Source organism: Tursiops truncatus, chromosome 14 (assembly GCF_011762595.2).
Source record: "Tursiops truncatus isolate mTurTru1 chromosome 14, mTurTru1.mat.Y, whole genome shotgun sequence".
In the NCBI taxonomy this organism is placed as follows: domain Eukaryota; kingdom Metazoa; phylum Chordata; class Mammalia; order Artiodactyla; family Delphinidae; genus Tursiops; species Tursiops truncatus.
In genome coordinates, this window is record NC_047047.1 from 81,093,365 (window position 1) to 81,113,116 (window position 19,752).

General features: G+C 47.8%; 1 protein-coding gene across 4 annotated transcripts in view; it reads right to left on the reverse strand.

The window, feature by feature from the left end:
- ATP6V1C2 (ATPase H+ transporting V1 subunit C2) overlaps positions 1-19,752 on the reverse strand; it is a 54,427-nt gene that overhangs the window by 19,415 nt on the left and 15,260 nt on the right. For 3 of the 4 annotated variants that reach the window (XR_004521680.2, XM_033838009.2, XM_033838010.2), the window contains exon 4: positions 5,515-5,600. Coding sequence is in view for 2 of the 4 variants with exons in the window: in XM_033838009.2 (XP_033693900.1) it covers positions 5,515-5,600 (86 nt within the window). In the remaining 2 variants the exon portion in view is untranslated. Of the gene's footprint in view, positions 1-1,192; positions 2,432-5,514; positions 5,601-19,752 lie in introns of those variants that run through there. The other variant, XR_004521683.2, reaches the window with a different exon arrangement.

Genomic DNA, 19,752 nt, shown 5'->3' on the forward strand with positions numbered 1-19,752 from the left:
GCTAACCTGGGTTCTCACCCCAGGTTATGTGGACGCCGGCCCTTCACGCAGGTGAAAAGGGACTGGTCACCGCTCCCTCAACATTCAGTCACCGCGACTGAAGGCCAGCTCACTACTGTGCTGGGGACAGCAGACCGTAGACCCCTCGCCTTCAAGGTGCTCCCTGTTTGCTCGGGACATGAGTCAAACACGACACCACAGTGAGCAGTGTACACACGGCTGGCAGGGGCTGAGGCAGGAGGGGGAGAGCCCACACCTGCCTCCTGTCCTGGGGGGCACTCCAAGGGCTTCGTGGGAACCCCGTATTCACGCAGGGACGGAATGGGACAGAGTTTGCCACGTGGCCGGTGAAGGAGGACTGGTGAGCGTCACACGGGGGGCGTGAGGACTCCCTGGGTCACGCTGATGGAGCGGGGCGTCTGGATGGAGGGGGAACAAGAAGGCCAGGCAGGGTCAGGAAAGTCACATCTGCACCTTCTCCTGTGGCGATACAGACACCAGGCCCACCTCCTGAGCCCCTCGCACATGCCAGGAGTGGGACACGCGTCACTCCAACCTCAACAGCACTGCGGAAAGGTCACCAAGAGGTCAGGACATAGCCAGGGGGAGGACATTGGTGCTCTGAGGAGCCTTCTCTGGGGCTGTGAGGGAGACAGAAGGGAAAGCTAAGAGGGGCCCATGCCCGGGGAGTAGACGCAGGGGGCCAACAACGGCACGCAGGGACAATTACCCCTGGGGCACGAAGGAGGCTCGGGGTACACCTGGGTTTCCAAGTTGGGTGACTAGGTGAAAGGAGGGGATGCTCACTCGGCCAGGCAGCAGGGAGGCGGCAGCCTGGGATGGAGCAGAGGCGAGAGGAGACGGGCTCCGCTTGGGACGAGCTAAGTCGGATATTCGGGTCAGTTAAGTTCCCGCACGGCAGATGGAAATGAAGTGGGGCTTGGAGGAGGGAAGTGGGCTGTGGGAGGGAGGTCAGCAGGATGACGACGCAGGTGGTGACCATTCCAGTAGCTGACGCTGGCTGGTGCTTTACTGTGGCCGGGACGCATAAGTTACTTCAGTTCATTTACCCTTCAACCCTGTTCAATATTATTATTATCTCCATTTCAGAGATGAGGAAACTCTGGCACAGAGTAAGTCGTGTAACGTCCAAGGGCCGTGTGAACATACAGGGAAGGGAGCAGGTTCTCACCAGGAACACATCCGCCATCACCTTGATCTTGAATTTCCAGCCTCCAGAGCTGTGAGACATAAACATCTGTGGATTAAGCCTCTGGTCTGCAGTATTTTGATACGGCAGCCCGAGCTAATGCAGATTTTGGTATTAATTTGGTTATTAACATGGATTTGGAGATTGCTACACTAGGGCAGGGAAATGACTGTGTAGGAAGGATCCAGGCCTCGGAGGAGCTGCATTGAGGTCTGCATGATGGCAGGGGCGCAGTCAGAGGCAGAACTGACGGTCGCAAAGGACTCCTCGTGTGCCAGCAGTCACCCGATCCTGCTACTGGACCCTACTGTGGGCCAGGCCCTGGGCAAGCACAACGGTCACACACCTCCCATGCGGTCACATGCTGCCCGGTGGGAGCCATCGCCCACCACACAGGCCAGGGAACAGCCCGCCCTAGGCAGGTGCCAGGCAGGTATGTGCTCTAGAGACTCCTGCCTCTGCCCACCCCAGACCCCTGGGCACACCACCACCCAAGCTAAGCCACCCCCGACTCCTCACTCTCTCTCTCACTGCTGCTCTTGTCCTAAACGTCAGGCTGGAGACCAACTCCTGCAAGCCTGCCCGGCCCTCCCTCCCCCTGCTGGCCTGAGCCCAGGATGCCTGCCTCATCACACTAACGACGCTGCACGATCACCCTTGCTTCCCTTGCTCTTTCAGCCTCCTTGAGGGCAGGTGATCATCTCTGTGTCCCCAGAGCCTGTGACAGTGCCCAGCAGGGAGCAAGCGCTTCGTATGAGAATCTGCCTATTAACCCTGATTGTTGTACTAACACTATCCAGGTTGCTTAGAAGAGGTACATTTCAGACAAGGTCTCGTGTCCATGCATTTTCACAAACTCCAGGCTTTTACGGCGCTCAAACCAAAGAGAACGCGTCCCTCTTTTCTACTAGAATGCCTGTGACTCCTTTAGGACTCAGCCCCCGTCCTCGTGGAGGCTCCTAAGTACTGGGTTTCCATCACAGCACGTCAGGCACTGTGGGTCTGGTCCCCAGGCCGCGAGCTCCTGGAGGACAGTCATCGCTGGATGCCCGGCACCCAGCACACTGCCTGGTACTCGACGGCCAGGCACGCGTGTCTGATAAGTGAGACGAGGAGACGGTGAAGGTCTCCCGACAGAAGCCTCCAGAAACCTCTGGTTCGTGACTGTGAGTTCTTCACCTCCTCTTCCAGGTGGAAAGCACCAGTTCCAGACACCGCCCCCTCCCCGCAGCTCCAGCTCCAGACACCGCCCCCTCCCCGCAGCTCCAGCTCCAGACACCGCCCCCTCCCCGCAGCTCCAGCTCCAGACACCGCCCCCTCCCCGCAGCCCCGGCTCCAAACACTGCCCCCTCCCCGCAGCCCCAGCTCACGCATCCAAGGGCCTTGCCCCCTCTGCCTGAGGACGCCCTCAGCCTTAGAAAGCGGCAGCCCTGGGCCCTCCTGTGCTGCCAGGACCTCAGCCTCCGCTCCGCCTGCCCCGGAAATGACAGGCTCCCGTCCCCTCCCCTCTCCCCAGCTGAAGTCCGGAAGCCTGGTCTCGAGGGAGCAGTATGGGCCTTGGATCAAGGGCCTGTGAGGTCAGACCACGGCCCGGGCAGGCTCACTTTGAATCAAAACACGCTGTACACAGGCGGCTGCCCTTGAGCAACAATGATGTCATCTAAGAACCAAAACAAGGCCTTCCCGGCAGCGGCAGAAAGAAGGACCTGTGACCACACAGGCGGCGGTCTGCTGCCCGGGCAGCCAGACGGGCCTTCAGATGGTTCTGACTCTGCGCGCTCAGCCTCTGCTGCAATCATTCCACGCTCCAAGTACAGCGAGAGGCAGAGAACCAACAAAAACAAAGGGTGCCCGGGCAGAGCAAAGAGCCGTAAAGAGATTAAGTCCATTGACAGGTGAGAAAACCAAGACCCAGGGAGGTGACCTGCCAAGGTCACAAAGGACCAAGCCTGACTGTCCCAAGGCCAGTACTGCTGGCCCTCCAGCAAACACAGCCCAGAAGACTTGGGTGTACCCTCAGGGACATCAGATTAAAATCCCACCTGCTGGGGGCAACACTGAGTTTCTCCAGTGAATTCTCTCAATCACTAGTTCCCTGGGTGCTCTGCAGAAGAAAAATACTTCCCCATCCAGATAATATCAGGAAAGCCTGAGACAAGCTGTCTCAAAGGTCTCTTGACTGCAGTACTTTTCAGAGTCTTTACTACACGTGCATGAGCAATGTTCAGCAGCCGGCCATGAGCTCTGCCCTAGCGTCCTTGACCTTTGTTTGCACAGGGCTGGGGTACGGGACCAGCTGGAAGTTGTGGGCACCCAACTCCCAGGCGGCCTAGAGATAATGCAACACATACGAACAAATGAAGCTGAATTCCCACCTCCTGAGAGGAGAAGCAGCGGCTCTTAGAGTCGTGCCATTTGGACTGGGAATGGATACGATGTAACAATAACATCTAATTTTAATTGACGTGGATTTTGAATAGAATGTAAGCATTTTGATCATTATCGTAATGTGAGCTCAAATCCTAGAATCCTCAGGACCAGGTTTTTATGTAGAAAAGTAGCTCTAGGCCCTAAGTCGCGCTTCAGTCTAGGGCCCTATGAGTTACCTGCTGGGAAGTAAGACCAGTTCATCAATTGAACAAAATAATTTTTTTTGATTAGCCTCGGCAAGAAATCTCAGTGTAACTATCAGATTGCATTTGGGAAGGCATTTTGGTGACTTCTAATCTGTAAAGATTTGTATTTGTCCTAAGAGGATCTGCTGGCTTCAATTCCACCAGTCTGAGCAGGCTGGAGAAAAACCAAAGCAAATGACACCTTCGAACAGGGAAACCAGAAATGGCCTGTTTAAGCACAGGGACTCTCCCAGGAGGGGCCTGAGAGAAGAGGGCTCCCTGTATGAGCCAGCCCCCAAGAACAGGCAGGAGGACGCTAGGGACAGCCATCACGGCAAGAAGCGAACCGCAAGCCAAAAGATGCCCAAGTTGATCTTGAACTCCAGGGTCAAGGCATTCACCACGCCAGGAGGCATGCAGTGCTGCATGCCTTGCCTCCCTCGAGGGAAGGGCGATGCAAGGAAGAGCGGGGAGGGAAAAAACAGTTGCTATCTGTGTTATATGGATATCGTGACCACGCTACGAGATTGTCACTTGAGAAATCCATCGTCACCTGATCACTGTATCCCTACAACCAGACTGAGATTCCACCTTCCGGGGGACATGCAGGTGGCACACTGAGCACACACACAACAAACAACGCACAACCTACTCTTTAAACATTTCATTTTCTCCTTCAAACCTGCAACGTAATAAGGTGGAGTTATTAGACTGCATTAACATACAAAACTAAGTTCAGATTTGGGAGTACGAACATTTCCATGTATCAGTTAAAACAAGCAAAGAAAAAGCTTTCGAATGTTCCCAGGAGGGAATTCCCCGGCGGTTCAGTGGTTAGGACTCCACGCTTCCACTGCAGGGGGCACGAGTTCGATCTCTGGTCAGGGAGTTAAGACCCCACATGCCACACGGCGGCCACAAAAAAGAAATGTTCGCCGAAGGGAAAAGACTTTAATTTATATGTAATAAATGATATAAATAAATATTAAATATAGAATATATGTTCTCATTTTCAGTATACTTATGCATAGAGTCATAGGTCTAATTATCTCTACAGATGCTGAAACACCTAATTCTAAGGTTTCCAAAGCCTCAAAGCTTTTGTCTTGCACGTTTTAAGTGCACTCAAATTGTTTGTACACTAATTCATGGACCAAAACATCCTTGGAATCTAAAGATTTATCCTGTTTGCATAGGGGAGACAGAACGCCAAAGGCAAACATGCTACCCAAAGTGTTTTTGGTCCATCTCTCCTCCGCCTACTGGGCACAACTAAAGAATTCAGTCTGAGGCATTCCCAGCAATGGAGGCATTTTTCAGCCTCATTTGGGGAAAGGGATAAATGGGTTGGGGGGTGGGGACGGAATATTCCATGCGGGATAAAGTGGGGGCTGATAGACAAGGTGGGTGAGCCAACCAACCATTAAACCTCATTGAACCCATTTTCATTTCAAATTTCACTGAGGAGTTCAGCTACAGGTAAGAAATGCCAGATGCTTTAGAAATGAGACAGCAGGATTATAAGCTTGTAAAGGGGCACGTCTTCCAAACAGCGGTGCCGATGTGTCAGTCTAGAGCCTCCGTGGTACCTGCATCATTTCAGCCGCTACTGTGTGGTCATATCTGAGGCCACTGATGGACCAGAATGGGCTGGGAAAGCACCGTCATAAACGCACTTCAGGAACCTACCTCCATTGGCCAGGAGGTTCTCCTGGACCTTCCCCTTTGCATCCTCCATCACTTCCACCACACTCTGGGCCATTCTCTTTATGAGGCTTTGGGGAAAGAACAAAAAGCCAGTTAGAGCAGGGAACTGCCCTCAGAATACTCTCACACTCTGCTGGCAGGAAAAGGACCAGAGTCACCCTTTGGGAGAACAACCCAGCAACATGCATGAAGAGACGTAAAATGCTAACCAGTATTTAAACCAGTGTTTCCACTTCTGGGAAACTATCTTGAGGAAACAGGACAAACAGAAAAAGCTTTCTGAATAGAAAGATGTTCTTCGCAGTAACGTTGCTGACAGCAAAAAACTGGGAGCCACTGGAAGGTCTGACAATAGCGGATTGTTTAAGTGAAGGACGGTATACCCAGCTGAGGGGTCATTAGCAGCCACTGAAAATAGGTTTACAAGGGATTTCTAATACCGTGGAGCAAGGCGTGCATTATAATGTTACGTGGAAAGAAAACAAGATACAGACTTAAACACACAGTACGGCTGCAGCTATGTGAAAATGCTCTTCCTACTTTACATATTTTCTATTCCAATGCAGTATTGCTTTTATAATTAGAAAATTAAAACTTTCTAAGTCTTCAGAAAACATACTGAAGGCTCCAGAAAGTACGAGAAAGGAAAGGAAAGTATGAGACTTGGAGGCAGAAGGGCTCAAGTTCACTGTGGCTCTGCCAAAGGTATGACTCTGGCCAAATTTATTTAATCTCTCTGAGCCTCAGTTCTCTTCTCTGTAAAATGGGATGATACCCATTTTGCAGGACTGTTATAAATATTAATAGAACTAATCAGGCAGGAGTGTCCGGTGGCAAAGAGTGTCCACTCCTGGAGGCCCATCAGTTAGAAGTCCAGCTGGCAGCAGGCCAACCAGGATCAAAGTCTAAAAGCTCTGATGATCTACATCTTTGCCTCAGGCCCTCTCTACTCATTCTCCTGGCTCCCAGGAGGGAGCAGGTGTTTGCAGGCAGGAGGATGAGGTCACTGAATTCCAAATGGAGAACACGGTTTTCTGCTGATGCAGACACTGGCCACGTGGCCACTCAGAGTGGAGCCCAAGGGCCTAGGGCCCGACACAGAAAACTGAGGCAGAGGGCACTGAAAGGCCCCAGATTAAAGAAAGAGAGGGAGAGAGGGAAAGACGGAGAGAGGGAAGGAAAAAATGACAGAGTAGGCAGGGAGAGCAACTTGTTTTCGCATCTAACTTATGTATGTTCGTGACCATAAACTGAAAAATACAAGTATAAAGTAATTAACAAAAAATGAAGGGGCTTTCCCGGTGGTGCAGTGGTTGGGAATCTGCCTGCCAATGCAGGGGCACGGGTTCGAGCCCTGGTCCAGGAAGATCCCACATGCCGCGGAGCAACTGAGCCCATGCGCCACAATTACTGAGCCCATGCGCTACAACTACTGAGCCTGTGCTCTAGAGCCTGCGAGCCACAACTACTGAGCCCACGTGCCACAACTACTGAAGCCCGCGTGCCTAGAGCCCATGCTCCGCAACAAGAGAAGTCACCGCAATGAGAAGCCCGAGCACTGCAATGAACAGTGGCCCCCGCTCGCCGCAACTAGAGAAAGCCCGCGCACAGCAACAAAGACCCAATGCAGCCAAGAATAAATATAATTAATTATTTAATTAATTTTTTTAAAAAATGAACAACCACACTCTCCCACCCAAAAGCAAACACGTGCTTTGAATTCTGGCATATTTCCAAATACTTAACACTTCCACAGTTTATATTAAGTTGAGGTCCTCTTTTGTTTACCAAGTCCTCTATCACTGTTATCGAATCATCACAAAAATTCGAGAATTTTTGTGATGATTATCATCCCATTTTACAGATGGGAGACTGTGGTCCAGAGGAGTAATTTGCCTCCCAACTACCCAGTTTGTCTGTGGACCCCAAGGCTCTAGGCCACCTGGGCTCAAATCTCCACAAATGTGTTGGCATTTCTGAGGATAGCAGTTCTGCATCTTACTAATGACAACGGGGCAAGTTACCTAGCTAATCTCATTCTGCTTCCTTGGCAAAATGCGGGTGATGTTCCTCATCTCACAGAGTTTGGTGCAATGCATGTCAAGAACCAGGCCCCCGGGAGCTTGTGGTAGGTACCTTCAGATGAGCTCTCGGCAGCCTGACGGAGGCGTCTGGGCTCTCTGCCCTCTGGCTCCCCAGTAGATTCGATAGGAGACGGTGAGGGCAGGGGTAGGGGGTACAAATCTGGTTCCCTCCCAGTTCCAGTAACCTATCTCCCCTCATCTCCTATAGCCTAGGGGTGTGGCAACCTCTCTGCATCTACCTGGGTTCCTGTACCATTGCTTGTGCTTCTCAACAGCCCTCATACAACTACACGCTCCTTTATGAATAGACCTTTCTCAGATCATCCTAATTGGAGCATGTCTTCTGTTATTTGTTAGAACCCTGACCCTATAAATTCATTCGCTCATTCACTCATTCATTTAGCAAATTCCAGACATTAGTCAACTGTGTGCCAAGCACTGATTAGAGCGCTGTGAACCTAGATGCTATGCACAGAGCAGCCCCTGCTCTCAGAGAGTTTCTTTCTAATGCTGTCAAGGGCTCCTCTTTACCATTATTATAGCGACACATGCAGATTGCTGTCTCTTATTACCATATCCTCTGAGTAATTTCTTTACATGAAGGAAGTAGTAACTGCAGCCCTAATGGCAATGCCTGAAGCACAGCAGCTGTTCAGGAAATGTTTGCTGAATGAATAAACGAATGTCATAGCACCTAAATAACACACATGCTTCCTTCCTAATCGACCTAAAAGCAGAACTCCCTCGTCATTCTGTTAATGACTCTTTGCTGTTCCCAATTCTAGCCTCCAAGAAATGTTTAACTATAACACGCATGGAGGCGCACCTGCCCCTAGGTGTGTACACCACCGCGGAACATCTCAGAATAGCACGGTCTGACGAAGCTTAATTGCTGGAAAACTTGCTTGTCGCACGTAACAAAAATTCCCTGACTTACTGTGATCATTAACTACAGTCACCCGTGAATTGTGGTATGACAAAATCAGAACATTTTTCTCATTGAAAGGAATCTAAGAGTCTAGATGCTGTTTTAAATTTACTTTTTTCACTTTACAGTTCATTGTGAAAACCTTTACACGTCACGGTAGAGCTTCCTCATTCCTTTCATTGACTGCATAGCATTTCATTACAAGGTTGTATCATAACTAATTCTCCCGATTGAACATTTGGGCTGTTTACGTTTTGAATGATTTTGCAGCAAAACATATATTTTGCCCATTTGTGCAGGCACGTATGTAGGATAAATTGCAGAGGAGTAACTACTGGAATACAGGGTGTGAGCACTTGCAGTTCTAACAGATAAGGCCAAATTATCCGCCAAGTATACAGAGCCAATGTACCCTCCCACCAACAGTGGGTGAGACTGCCTGCCTCCTAAAGTGATGGATTACGGATCTTTTTAATCCCTGCCAATCTGAGAGCTGAAAAGTTCTATCTCACTGGTGCTCCGACTTGCATCTGTTTGATCATCCATGAGGCTGGACATCTTCTGATAGGTTTATTAGACTCTACCGATGGCTGTCTTCTTCTGGTAATAGAGTGTTCACATCTTTCACTGGTTTCTCATCTTTTTTTTTTTAAAAAAAACATCGATTTGTAAGGGCTCTTAGGTGTTTTGGGGACTCAATTCTTGAGACGCTCTTTTGAGCTAGGTAACATCCCCACTCTGAAGATGAAAAAATTAAGACTTAAAGAGCTAAAAGTCCCCCTACAGTGAGTTATAAGTGTCAGAGCAGAAGTTGAGCCCAGAGCTACACGACTCCAAAGCCATGCTCTTCAGTGCTTGTCTAAACTAAACTCTGGCTCCCTCCTCTAACACAAAAGCTTATACTAACCCACAAGGGAAGATACAGAAATCATATTTTTAATTAAAAAGGCAAATCGCAGATGGTGTGCAACCTTGATTGGGGTTTGGTTACACTGAGGCACCCAACAAAATTCATCAACCTGTTCATACAAGATGTACACATTTCACTGTATGTACATTTTACCTTATAAAAAAAAATGTTTTGATGGCCAACAGGCACATGAAAACATGCTCAATATCACTAATTATTTGAAAATTGCAAATCAAAACTACAATGAGGTATCACCTCACACTGGTCAGAATGACCATCATGAAAAAGTCTACAAATAATAAATGCTGGAGAGGGTGTGGAGAAAAAGGAACCCTCCCACACTGTTGGTGGGAATGTAAATTGATAGAGCCACTGTGCAGAACAGTATGGAGGTTCCTTAAAAAACTAAAAATAGAGTTACCATATGATCTAGCAATCCCACTCCTGGGCATATATCCAGAGAAAACTCTAGTTAGAAAAGATACATTCACCCCAATGTTCATAGCAGCACTGTGTATAATAGCCAAAACATGGAAACAAACCCAAATGTCCATCGACAGATGAGTGAATAAAGAAGACGTGGTACATATATACAATGGAATATTACTCAGCCATGAAAAAGAATGAAATAATGCCTTTTGCAGCAACATGGATGGACCTAGAGATTATCATATTAAGTGAAGTAAGTCAGAGAGAGAAAGACTTATATGTGAAATCTAAAAAAATGATACAAATGAACTTATTTACAAAACAGAAACCGACTCTCAGACATAGAAAATGAACTTACGGTTACCAAAGGGGACAACGGGGCGGGGGGGAGATAAATTAGGAATTTGGGATTAATATACACTTACTACTATACATAAAATAGATAAACAACATGGACCTACTGTAAAACACAGGGAACTATATTCAATATCTTATTGAATAACTTATAATCACCATTACATTAACCTATAATGGAAAAGAATCTGAAAAAGAATATACATATATGTATATATATAAAACTGAATCACTTTGCTGTACACCTGAAACTAACACAACATTGTAAAATAACATTCAATTTTTAAAAACTGGTAAAACAAAGAAAAGAAAAAATTTTTTTTTACAAGATACTATCTTTGTTTTTTTTTGGCCACACAGCATGTGGGATCTTAGTTTCCCTACCAGGGATCGAACCTGTGCCCCCTGCATTGGAAGTGCAGAGTCTTAACCACTGGACCGCCAGGGAAGTCCAACAGATACCATCTTTTTTTTTTTTTTTTTTTTTCTTGTGGTACGCGGGCCTCTCACTGCTGTGGCCTCTCCCGTTGCGGAGCACAGGCTCCAGACGCGCAGGCTCAGCAGCCATGGCCCATGGGCCCAGCTGCCCCGCGGCATGCGGGATCCTCCCGGACCGGGTCACGAACCTGTGTCCCCTGCATCGGCAGGCGGACTCTCAACCACTGTGCCACCAGGGAAGCCCTATAATCCCACTTTAAAAAATTATATGTCAGTATACACCTAAACGAGAATCCTGAAAGAAAAGACACCAAACTGTTAACACTGGTTACCTTTGTGGGTACAAGAACAGCACTTTTCCCTTTCTATGTACTTCTGTAATGTCATGCTTGAATTAAGACATAATGTTACTTTTGTAAGTAGAAAACAAAAGAAATGAAATAAATAATAATATAATAATTAAATAAATAATAATGAATAAAAATAAATAAACATAGCAGCATTATTTACAAGAGCCAAAAGACTGAAGCAATCCAAGTGCCCGTTGGTGGATGAATCGATAAACAAAATGTGGTATTACCCATATAGTGGAATAATGATGCAGCCTTAAAAAGGAAGGAAATTCTGCTGCCTGATACAACATGGATGAACCTTGAGGTCATTATGTTAAGTGAAATAAAAAAAGAAACACTGTATAATTACACTTAAATGAGGTACCTAGAGTCAAATTCATAGAAACCTTAAGTAAAATGATGGTTTCCAGGAGCTGGGAGGAGGAGGGAATAAGGAGTTAGTGTAGTGTAAAATGGGTTAGCAGAGTTTCAGTTTTGCAAGATGAAAGAGTTCTGAAAATGAATGGCAGTGACGGTTGCGCAACAATGTGAAGGTACTTAATGCCACCGAACTATTTTAAGAATGGTTAAGACGGTGATAAGTGGGAGAGAATTCCAGGACGACGGTGGAGTCAGAAGCGCCAGGAGCCTGTCTGCCACCTAGACAACAGTGGCACTGGCAGAGTCTGTCTGCTGTTCTGTGACTGTTTTGGAGCTCTGGAGCCTATTGAAGGCTTGCAACTGTCGGGTGGAAGCTTGAACCATAAAACTGTAGTCAATCTGGGTCAGTTTCAGCTCTTAGCACAGTAGCAGCCATCCCTCCCCACCCCCAGCCATGGCAGGCAGCCCTGTGTTCCTGGAGCAGCTGATACAGTTTGCAGGAGCCAGGGTGGGCAAAGGACCCTGTCCTCCAAACAGTGGAGAATCTGCTCTGACTGCTACTTCTGATCACAGAGGCACAGACGAAGAGGTGGGCAGCCATTGCTGCCACCTCCCCACATTGTTGCGAAACCCCCTCCCTCTAGCTGTAGTGACTCCCAAGGGATTTAAAGGGCCAGTGCCCATTTTTCCTCCCTTCTTTTCTCTTTTTTTCCCATTTTTGGGAGCCGGACATTAAGACTAGGACATTCAAAAACAACTGTGCACATGGGGGAAATCAGAAAATGGCTGTGCATGTCCAGGGAAAGCCTCAGAAAAGACTTAAGGGGACTTTAAGTTTACGCCTCAGGCTGGTCCTTGGCACAGAGACAAACTACAACAATAATTTTTTTTTTTTAATAATAAGCAAAAACAACAAAACCCAGCAAATCCTGGGGAAGGTGGAGGATCTGATTTCCAGAGTTACCACATTATTAGATTCAAATGTCCAGGGCTCAACAACAACAAAAGAAATCACAAAACATACAAAGAAACAGGAAAATAGGGCCCATTCAAAGGAAAGACATATATCAACATAAACTATCCCTGAAAAAGATCTGATGGCAGATCTACTAGACAAAGACTTTAAAACAATTGTCTTAAAGATGCTCAAAGAACTAAAAGAAGATGCAGAGAAAGTTAAGAAAACAAAGTATGAGCAAACTGGAAATATCAATAAAGAGATAGAAAACCTAAGGAGAAACCTAAAAGAAATTCTGGAGCTGGAAAGTACAATAACTGAAATAAAAAATTCACTGGAGGAATTCAAAGGCAGATTTGAGCAGGAAGAAGAAAGACTCGGTGAATTGAGGACAGGACATTGGAAATTATTGAGTCTGAGGAACAGAAATAAAAAGATAGAAGAAAAGTGAACAGAACCTAAGGAACCTGTGGGACACCATCAAGTAGATCAACATATGCATTGTGGTAGTCCCAGAAAAAGAAGAGAAAGGAGCAGAGAGAATATTTGAAGAAATAAAGATAAAGCTGAAAGACTTATATTTCTTGATTTCAAAACTTACTACAAATCTACAGTAATCAAAACAGTGTGGTACTAGCATAGACATACATATAGACCAATGGAATAGAATAGAGACCCCAGAAATAAACTCTCACATATATGATCAAATGATTTTTCACAAAGGGGCCAACAGCATTCAATGAGGAAAGGACAATTATTTCAACAAACAGTGCTGGGAAAACTGTAAAAGAATGAAGTTAATTTAACCCCTTACCTAACACCATATATAAAAATTAACTCAAAATGGATCAAAGACCTAAATATAAGACCTGAAACCATAAAATGCTTGGAGTAAATCACAAGGCAAAAACTTAATGATATTGGACTAGGAAATGATTTCTTCAATATGACACCAAAAGCACAGGCAAAAAAAGAAAAAAAAATACAAGTTGGACTTGAAAAATTTTAAACAGTGCATCAAAAACATTATCAACAGGATAAAAAGGCATCTCACAGCATGAGAGAAAAAAAATTGCAAACCATCTGATAAGGGATTAATATTCAGAATATATAGAGAATCCCTAAAAATCACAACATAAAAACACACAACTTCATTCAAAAATGGGCCTAGGGGGGCTTCCCTGGTGGCGCAGTGGTTGAGAGTCCGCCTGCCGATGCAGGGGACACGGGTTCGTGCCCCGGTCTGGGAAGATCCCACATGCTGCGGAGCGGCTGGGCCCGTGATCCATGGCCGCTGAGCCTGCGCGTCAGGAGCCTGTGCTCCACAACGGGAGAGGCCACAGGAGTGAGAGGCCGGCGTACCGCAAAAACAAACAAACAAACAAACAAACAAAAAAAAACAAACAAAAATGGGCCTAGGGCTTGAACAGACATTTCTCCAAAGGAGATATACAAATGGCCAACAAGCACTGAAAAGGGCTCAAAATCACCAGCCAACACTGATGGTGAGGAGGCCTGGTAAAATGCTTGGCAGAACAACAAAAAGTCACCCGTAAACATCAGGATAAAAGCTTAACCTCACTTGCTGGGATAAAGCATTTTTCACTTACCAGATGGGCACAGTAAAAAGATTTATAATTTCAGCACTGGCAAGTACTCTAGGAAATGGGAATACCCATGCCCCGTTGACACAGCGTGTCAAATGAACAGATTTACAAGAGAGTATTTTCAGAATATCGATCAAACGTTTTTAACACACAGATATTTTTGCCCAGCAATTCTACTTCTAGGAATTGGCCCTTCTGATACGCTGGCTCCTGCGCAAAAAAACGTCTACACAAGGATGTGGGCTGTGTCATGGTCTGTAATTGCAGAAGACAGGAAGTCATCTCAATGTTATTAATAGGGGACCCAGCTGATATAACGGATCACCAAGGAATCTCTAAAAAACAATGAGGCAGAGGGACTTCCCTGGCGGTCCATTGATTAAGACTCAGCACTTCCACTGCAGGGGGAGCGGGTGTGATCCCTGATTGGGGAACTGAGATCCCGCATGCCACGCCGCATGGCCAAAAAACTAAAAACAAACTAACAAACAAAAAGCAATGAGGGAGGTATCTCAGACTGCCATGAAAGGTTGTACATCACAGAATAAAAGGAAAAAAAGCAAATAATAAACAGTATCTATAGTTATGACCACATTTTTGTAAAAAGCAAAAGACATAAACACTCAAACTTGTATTATGTACAGAAAAGTCTATAAAGGTTCACAATAAATTGCGGAAATGGTGTCCTTGGGGGAGAGGGGCTGTAGAGGTGGAATTTGGACTTAAAAAAAACAGCATGATTATGTATTAATAATAAAAAGACCAATAATGGTCCTGCAAATACACAAAGCAAGAAGCTAATAAAGGAATAAGTCAAAAGCATCTACCTGGGCACAGCCCATTAAGATTTCTTTCAAATTAACTGCTGATACCGTGGCAGTCATCTGGGGAGCCCCCACGGGGAGAATGAGTAAGATGGGGGTGGGGGGGAGGCATCACCCAGGCGGGAGGCGGGGCAGGTAGGGAACGGAGAAGGGAGGAGGCCTTCAGGAGCTAAGCAGGCAGAATCCAGAGACCTGGAATGGCAGGGATAAGAGTCAGGAAAGACGGAGATGCCTGTGGCCAAGTATGTGACAGAAACACCCTGTCCTCCCTTTCTACTAATCTTCTGGGGCACCTTGAGCACTGCTGATTTCTGCACCCTGGGCTCCAAGGGGGCCCAGAATCCCTGCTGCGCCTTGGGGTATATGAGGGCTCAAGAGCTAAGAGCACAGCTAGGCAGGTGTTTCTGAGATCTGTCTGTCTACCGCCTCTCCTCCTGCAATCTCATCTGGCTGGCTGGCGTGCAGGGCCTCAGGGCTTTTCCAGGCCCAGGTCTGTCGGGGGAAGGAGTAGCCGGGGCAGAAAGCCTGCCCCGCACTAGGTGGAGGTGGGCTGATCCCCACTCACCTGAGTCCCCCTGCCCCAGGGCTCAAGCACAGAGGAGGTGCTTCCTAAATGGTGTCTCCACGCCAAACCGTGCGCAGCAAAGCATCCCCGGGGGCCACGCTTTCATCAGGGCGCTCCGCCTCGGCTGGGCGATCTGTACCCACCCGCCTCTCGCCCTGCTCTGTGGGAAGGGCTGGGTCTCCTATACCCAGTTCTCTCATAAAGAGAGCACGGCTGTCAGGTTCCGAGGTCCTGAGTGCAAGTGTATGGGACATGAAAGAGGGCATCCCCCCTCCCCTGGGTTTTCTGGGTAATTCAGGCAGAGCAGACTAAGGTGGGTCTGGTTTTCTGAAAGGACCCCAAGCCTGGGGGAGAGGGCCAACAGGTGACAGGCAGGGAAGAGGGAGTTTCCATAGGGTCTTAAGCAAGGGTAACAGCGGCTCCATCTAGCGAGCTGCCCTCGGTCCTCAGAAGGGCCCTTGGCACAGATACATCTCAATCCTCAGGACAGAGGAGAAGCCCCCAGGAGCTGAGGAAACAGATTCAGGGAGGCCAAGAAACTCCCCCCGCCCCTGGCCCTTTGCTGGTGGCCGCAGCATCAGCTAGTACCAGTCCTGTACCCCTGCCTCTAAAGTCAGTCTCCATCCTCCACACCAGCTGCTGGCAGCGCACCTGGGATTGACGTGCCCCGCTATGGGGGACCCAAACCCCAAGCCCCTCCCTCAGCGCTAACTGGCCTCAGAGTCAAGGTAAAGGTGCCACCACAGGCCCAGTCTCCCTCTGCAGCCACACGGCGGCCCTGAGCAGTGAGGTCCAGAGGCTTCCACACAGGTAGGCAGCCTGCTCCCCACGGCTCCTCTGGTGACTCAGGAGCCCCTAGGCACCTCACCCGCTCCTTTGTCTCTCTGCTTCCTCCTCGGCCAAGGGACATGTCCCGCAGCAAAGTCATCAGGAAAATGTGAGGAGAGCAATTCAGTGACTTTCTTTTTAGAAAAACAAGATCCAGTGAGGTCTCTGGGAGGTCCCTGCTCTGGGGATTCTGGCCCCACTTACAGCTTACTTTGAATTCTGCCCTTGATTCTCAGAAACTCGGTTTCAGAAATAGACAAATATTTCCACCTTTGGAGGAATGCCACTCAGTTCAGTCACCCCGCCCCCTGCCACCGTCATGCAGAACAGATCGGGTTCTGGCCAGGTTGGCTTTGTGCAGCTCAACTTGCCCACAACACAGCATAGAAATTCTCGGTCCTCTCCAAAAAGCCAACCTGCCGGGACTTCCCTGGCGCTCCAGTGGTTAGGACTCTGCGCTTCCACTGCAGGGGGCACGGGTTCGATCCCCGGTTGGGGAACTAAGATCCCACATGCCACCACCAAAATAAAAAAAAAAAAAAAAGCCAACCTACCCCCAGAGAAAATTTGCCCCCTAGTGGAACGTGGAGGAGAGGAAGGCTACTTGTTCTGAAGTGATACTGAAATGCTCTGGGTTCTTTTAGGAGTAACCGGGCAGTTAGACCCTGAGCATCAGCACACATTTGTCTACGTTCTGGAGAGTTTGCCAAAAGTCAACCCACCAAGCAGCCCGGTCACCACGCCCAACAGCAGGGGCCCCAGGGCTCACAGGTGAAGGGTGCCACCAGACTGGTACCACCCGCAGCCTTCCCAGGGGATGGAGGGGTCAAGGTCAGAAATGGCAGATCACAAAATGGGACGACAGGTGACTCAGGAACACCCGAAAGTGTACTTGCTCGTGCTGGTGACCCAAGAAATCCACATTCACACAATCATACGTCATTTTCATTTTGCCAGGGACGTGAACGACGTTTTTTAAAGGCACTGAATCAATGAGGGTCTGATGAAACAGCACGTTCTCGCAACCTCGTTGGAAAACAATTTAGCAACGCGTACAAGCAACTTTAGATATTTCTACATCCTTTGAACCTGTAATTTCACTTTCGGAAGTGCAACTTTAGGAGGTAACCAAAAATGAAGACAAGGATCTATGCTAAGATGCTAATTAGGGTGTTAATTATAGTAGAATCATCTGTGTTTTATTACCATTAAAAAATAAAACGAAACAAGCCCCCCACCCCGGCCATTAAAATATCTTTAACATTACTTTAGAGCCATGGAAGTATGACCATAACATAATTTGCCCACCCAGAATCATCATATGGGGTCACAGCTGGAAGGGCCTTCAGGGACCAAGGCGAGGTGGGGACTTGCCTGAGGTCAACAGCTCCTGGGGAGCTGACCAGGACAAAAACTAGGCCTCTAGGACAGCTTGACGCTCCTTGGGAGGGGACGGCAATGGGTTCCAATCACCCTTTGGGGATGATGGCGACGTTCTGGAATTAGGTAGTGGCAATGGCTGGGCTACTCTGTAAATATACTAGAGACGAGTGAAGTTTCTACATTAAGGGGAGGAATGCTGCAGTGTGGAATTATATCTCAATTTTATAAAAGAATGTCTCGGCCTTTTTCTTGGCTCCAAGGGTGGAGGCCCAGCGTGGAGAATGTCAAGGACTGGTTTGGTCATTTATGCTGGATGTCGCCACCTCCCCCAGAGTTCCATGGCTCTACCCCCTTTTTTCCCACCACCACTACATTTTACAATTACCAGAAATCTGTCCAAGCCCTGCCCTGGGTCGCTGTCCTAGGCAGTCATGCCAACTTCGTCCAGGTTTCCTTCAACAGCCTCCGCTGTGCTTTCCTTGCCTCTCCCAATCTGGCCTCCTCCTGCCCCTCCCTCCCATGGCAGCCAGAGGGATCTCTAAAAATACACATCTTAGCATGCCATCGCATTGCTTCAACTCAAGAAGTTCAAATATTGACGTTCCAACTCCTTAGCAGAGTTTACAAGGAACACCCCTCCCTGTCGGCCTCCTCTTTCTCCACCCTCTTCCCCTCCTTTGCTCTTCCCAGGCCAGTCTTCTGAAGCTACCTGGATGCTACTCACCCTTTATAACAGCCCAAGCGCCCCCTCCTCAAGGCAAGTCAACCCTAACAAATATTGTACAAGAGAGCGTTGGAGAACACCTCCACCCACAACACGTTGCTTCCTCTGCTGCACACCTGAAACTAACACAACATTGCAAATCAACTGTACCCCAATTTAAAAAAAAAAGGAACTACCATTTAAAAACAAAAATTGTTGCCTCCCGCACTCAGCAAGAACATACTGTATCCGCTATGCACCAGGCAATGTTATGGGAAACAGCGGTGAACAAACAGACCACAGTTGTTGCCCTCAGGGGGCTTACACCAGGACCCTCCCTCCATCATATAAATTATCACGCTGCTAAAGTGCTGGTTTCCTCATCTGGTCACCACTAAACAAACAGATCTCTGAAAATGTATTAATTGAGCTGTCATCAGCTCAAGCAAACATATAGTGCCTCCTAGAAAACACACAGACGCTCAGCAAACCCCGGCTGGCTAGTGGATAAGCGCCTTAGGGTGCGAAGCAAGAAATCAGCCCAGTGGTCCTCAGAGCCACCACGGTCCCCAGCCTTCCCTGCTTCACTCACGTGCCACCGACAGGATCCAGACGTTTGCTTTACTCTGCTGCCTCATCTCCCAGAACGTGAACTTTTCAAAGAATGGGCATTTCTTTTAAAAAAAATCAGTATCCCTTATGTCTACAAAATAGTAGTACTCAATGCAGCTGTAATATCAAGCTTAGTCCATGGCAAGGGGGCCACGCCCTGGGACACCATGCTTTAGAGGGTCCTAATCTGGCCCTCATCTAAGCCACTACCATCCCACAGGGTCAGGAAGCAATGCAAAGGTTTGAGGGTCAAAGGGGAGGTATGCAATCACACTTTGGGTACCAGGAGCCTAGCTGCCTCAAGGAATAGGTATTTACCCAAGAGAAATGAAAACTATGTCAATACAGAAATGGTACATGGATATTCATAACAACTTAAATAGTGCAAAACTGGAAACCATCTAAATGTCCTCCAATGGGTGAATAAATTGTGGCTTACCCATAAAATGGAATACTACTCGGCAGTTAAAGAAAAAAAAAAAAAGACAATTAATATACACACTACAACATCGATAAACCTCAAATAATGATACAGAATGGAAAAACCAAACCAAAAAAATAGAGTACATACTATATCATTCCATTTATATAAAAGTACTAGGACTTCCCTGGTGGTGCAGTGGTTAAGAATCTGCCTGCCAATGCAGGGGACACGGGTTCGAACCCTGGTCCGGGAAGATCACACATGCCGCAGAGCAACTAAGCCCGTGCACAACTACTGGGCCAGCGCTCTAGAGCCCGCGAGCCACAACTACTGAACCCGCATGCCACAACTACTGAAGTCCACACGCCTAGAGCCCGTGCCCCGCAACAAGAGAAGCCACCTCAATGAGAAGCCTGCGAACCGCAATGAAGAGAAGCCCCCACTCAACACAACTTAGAGA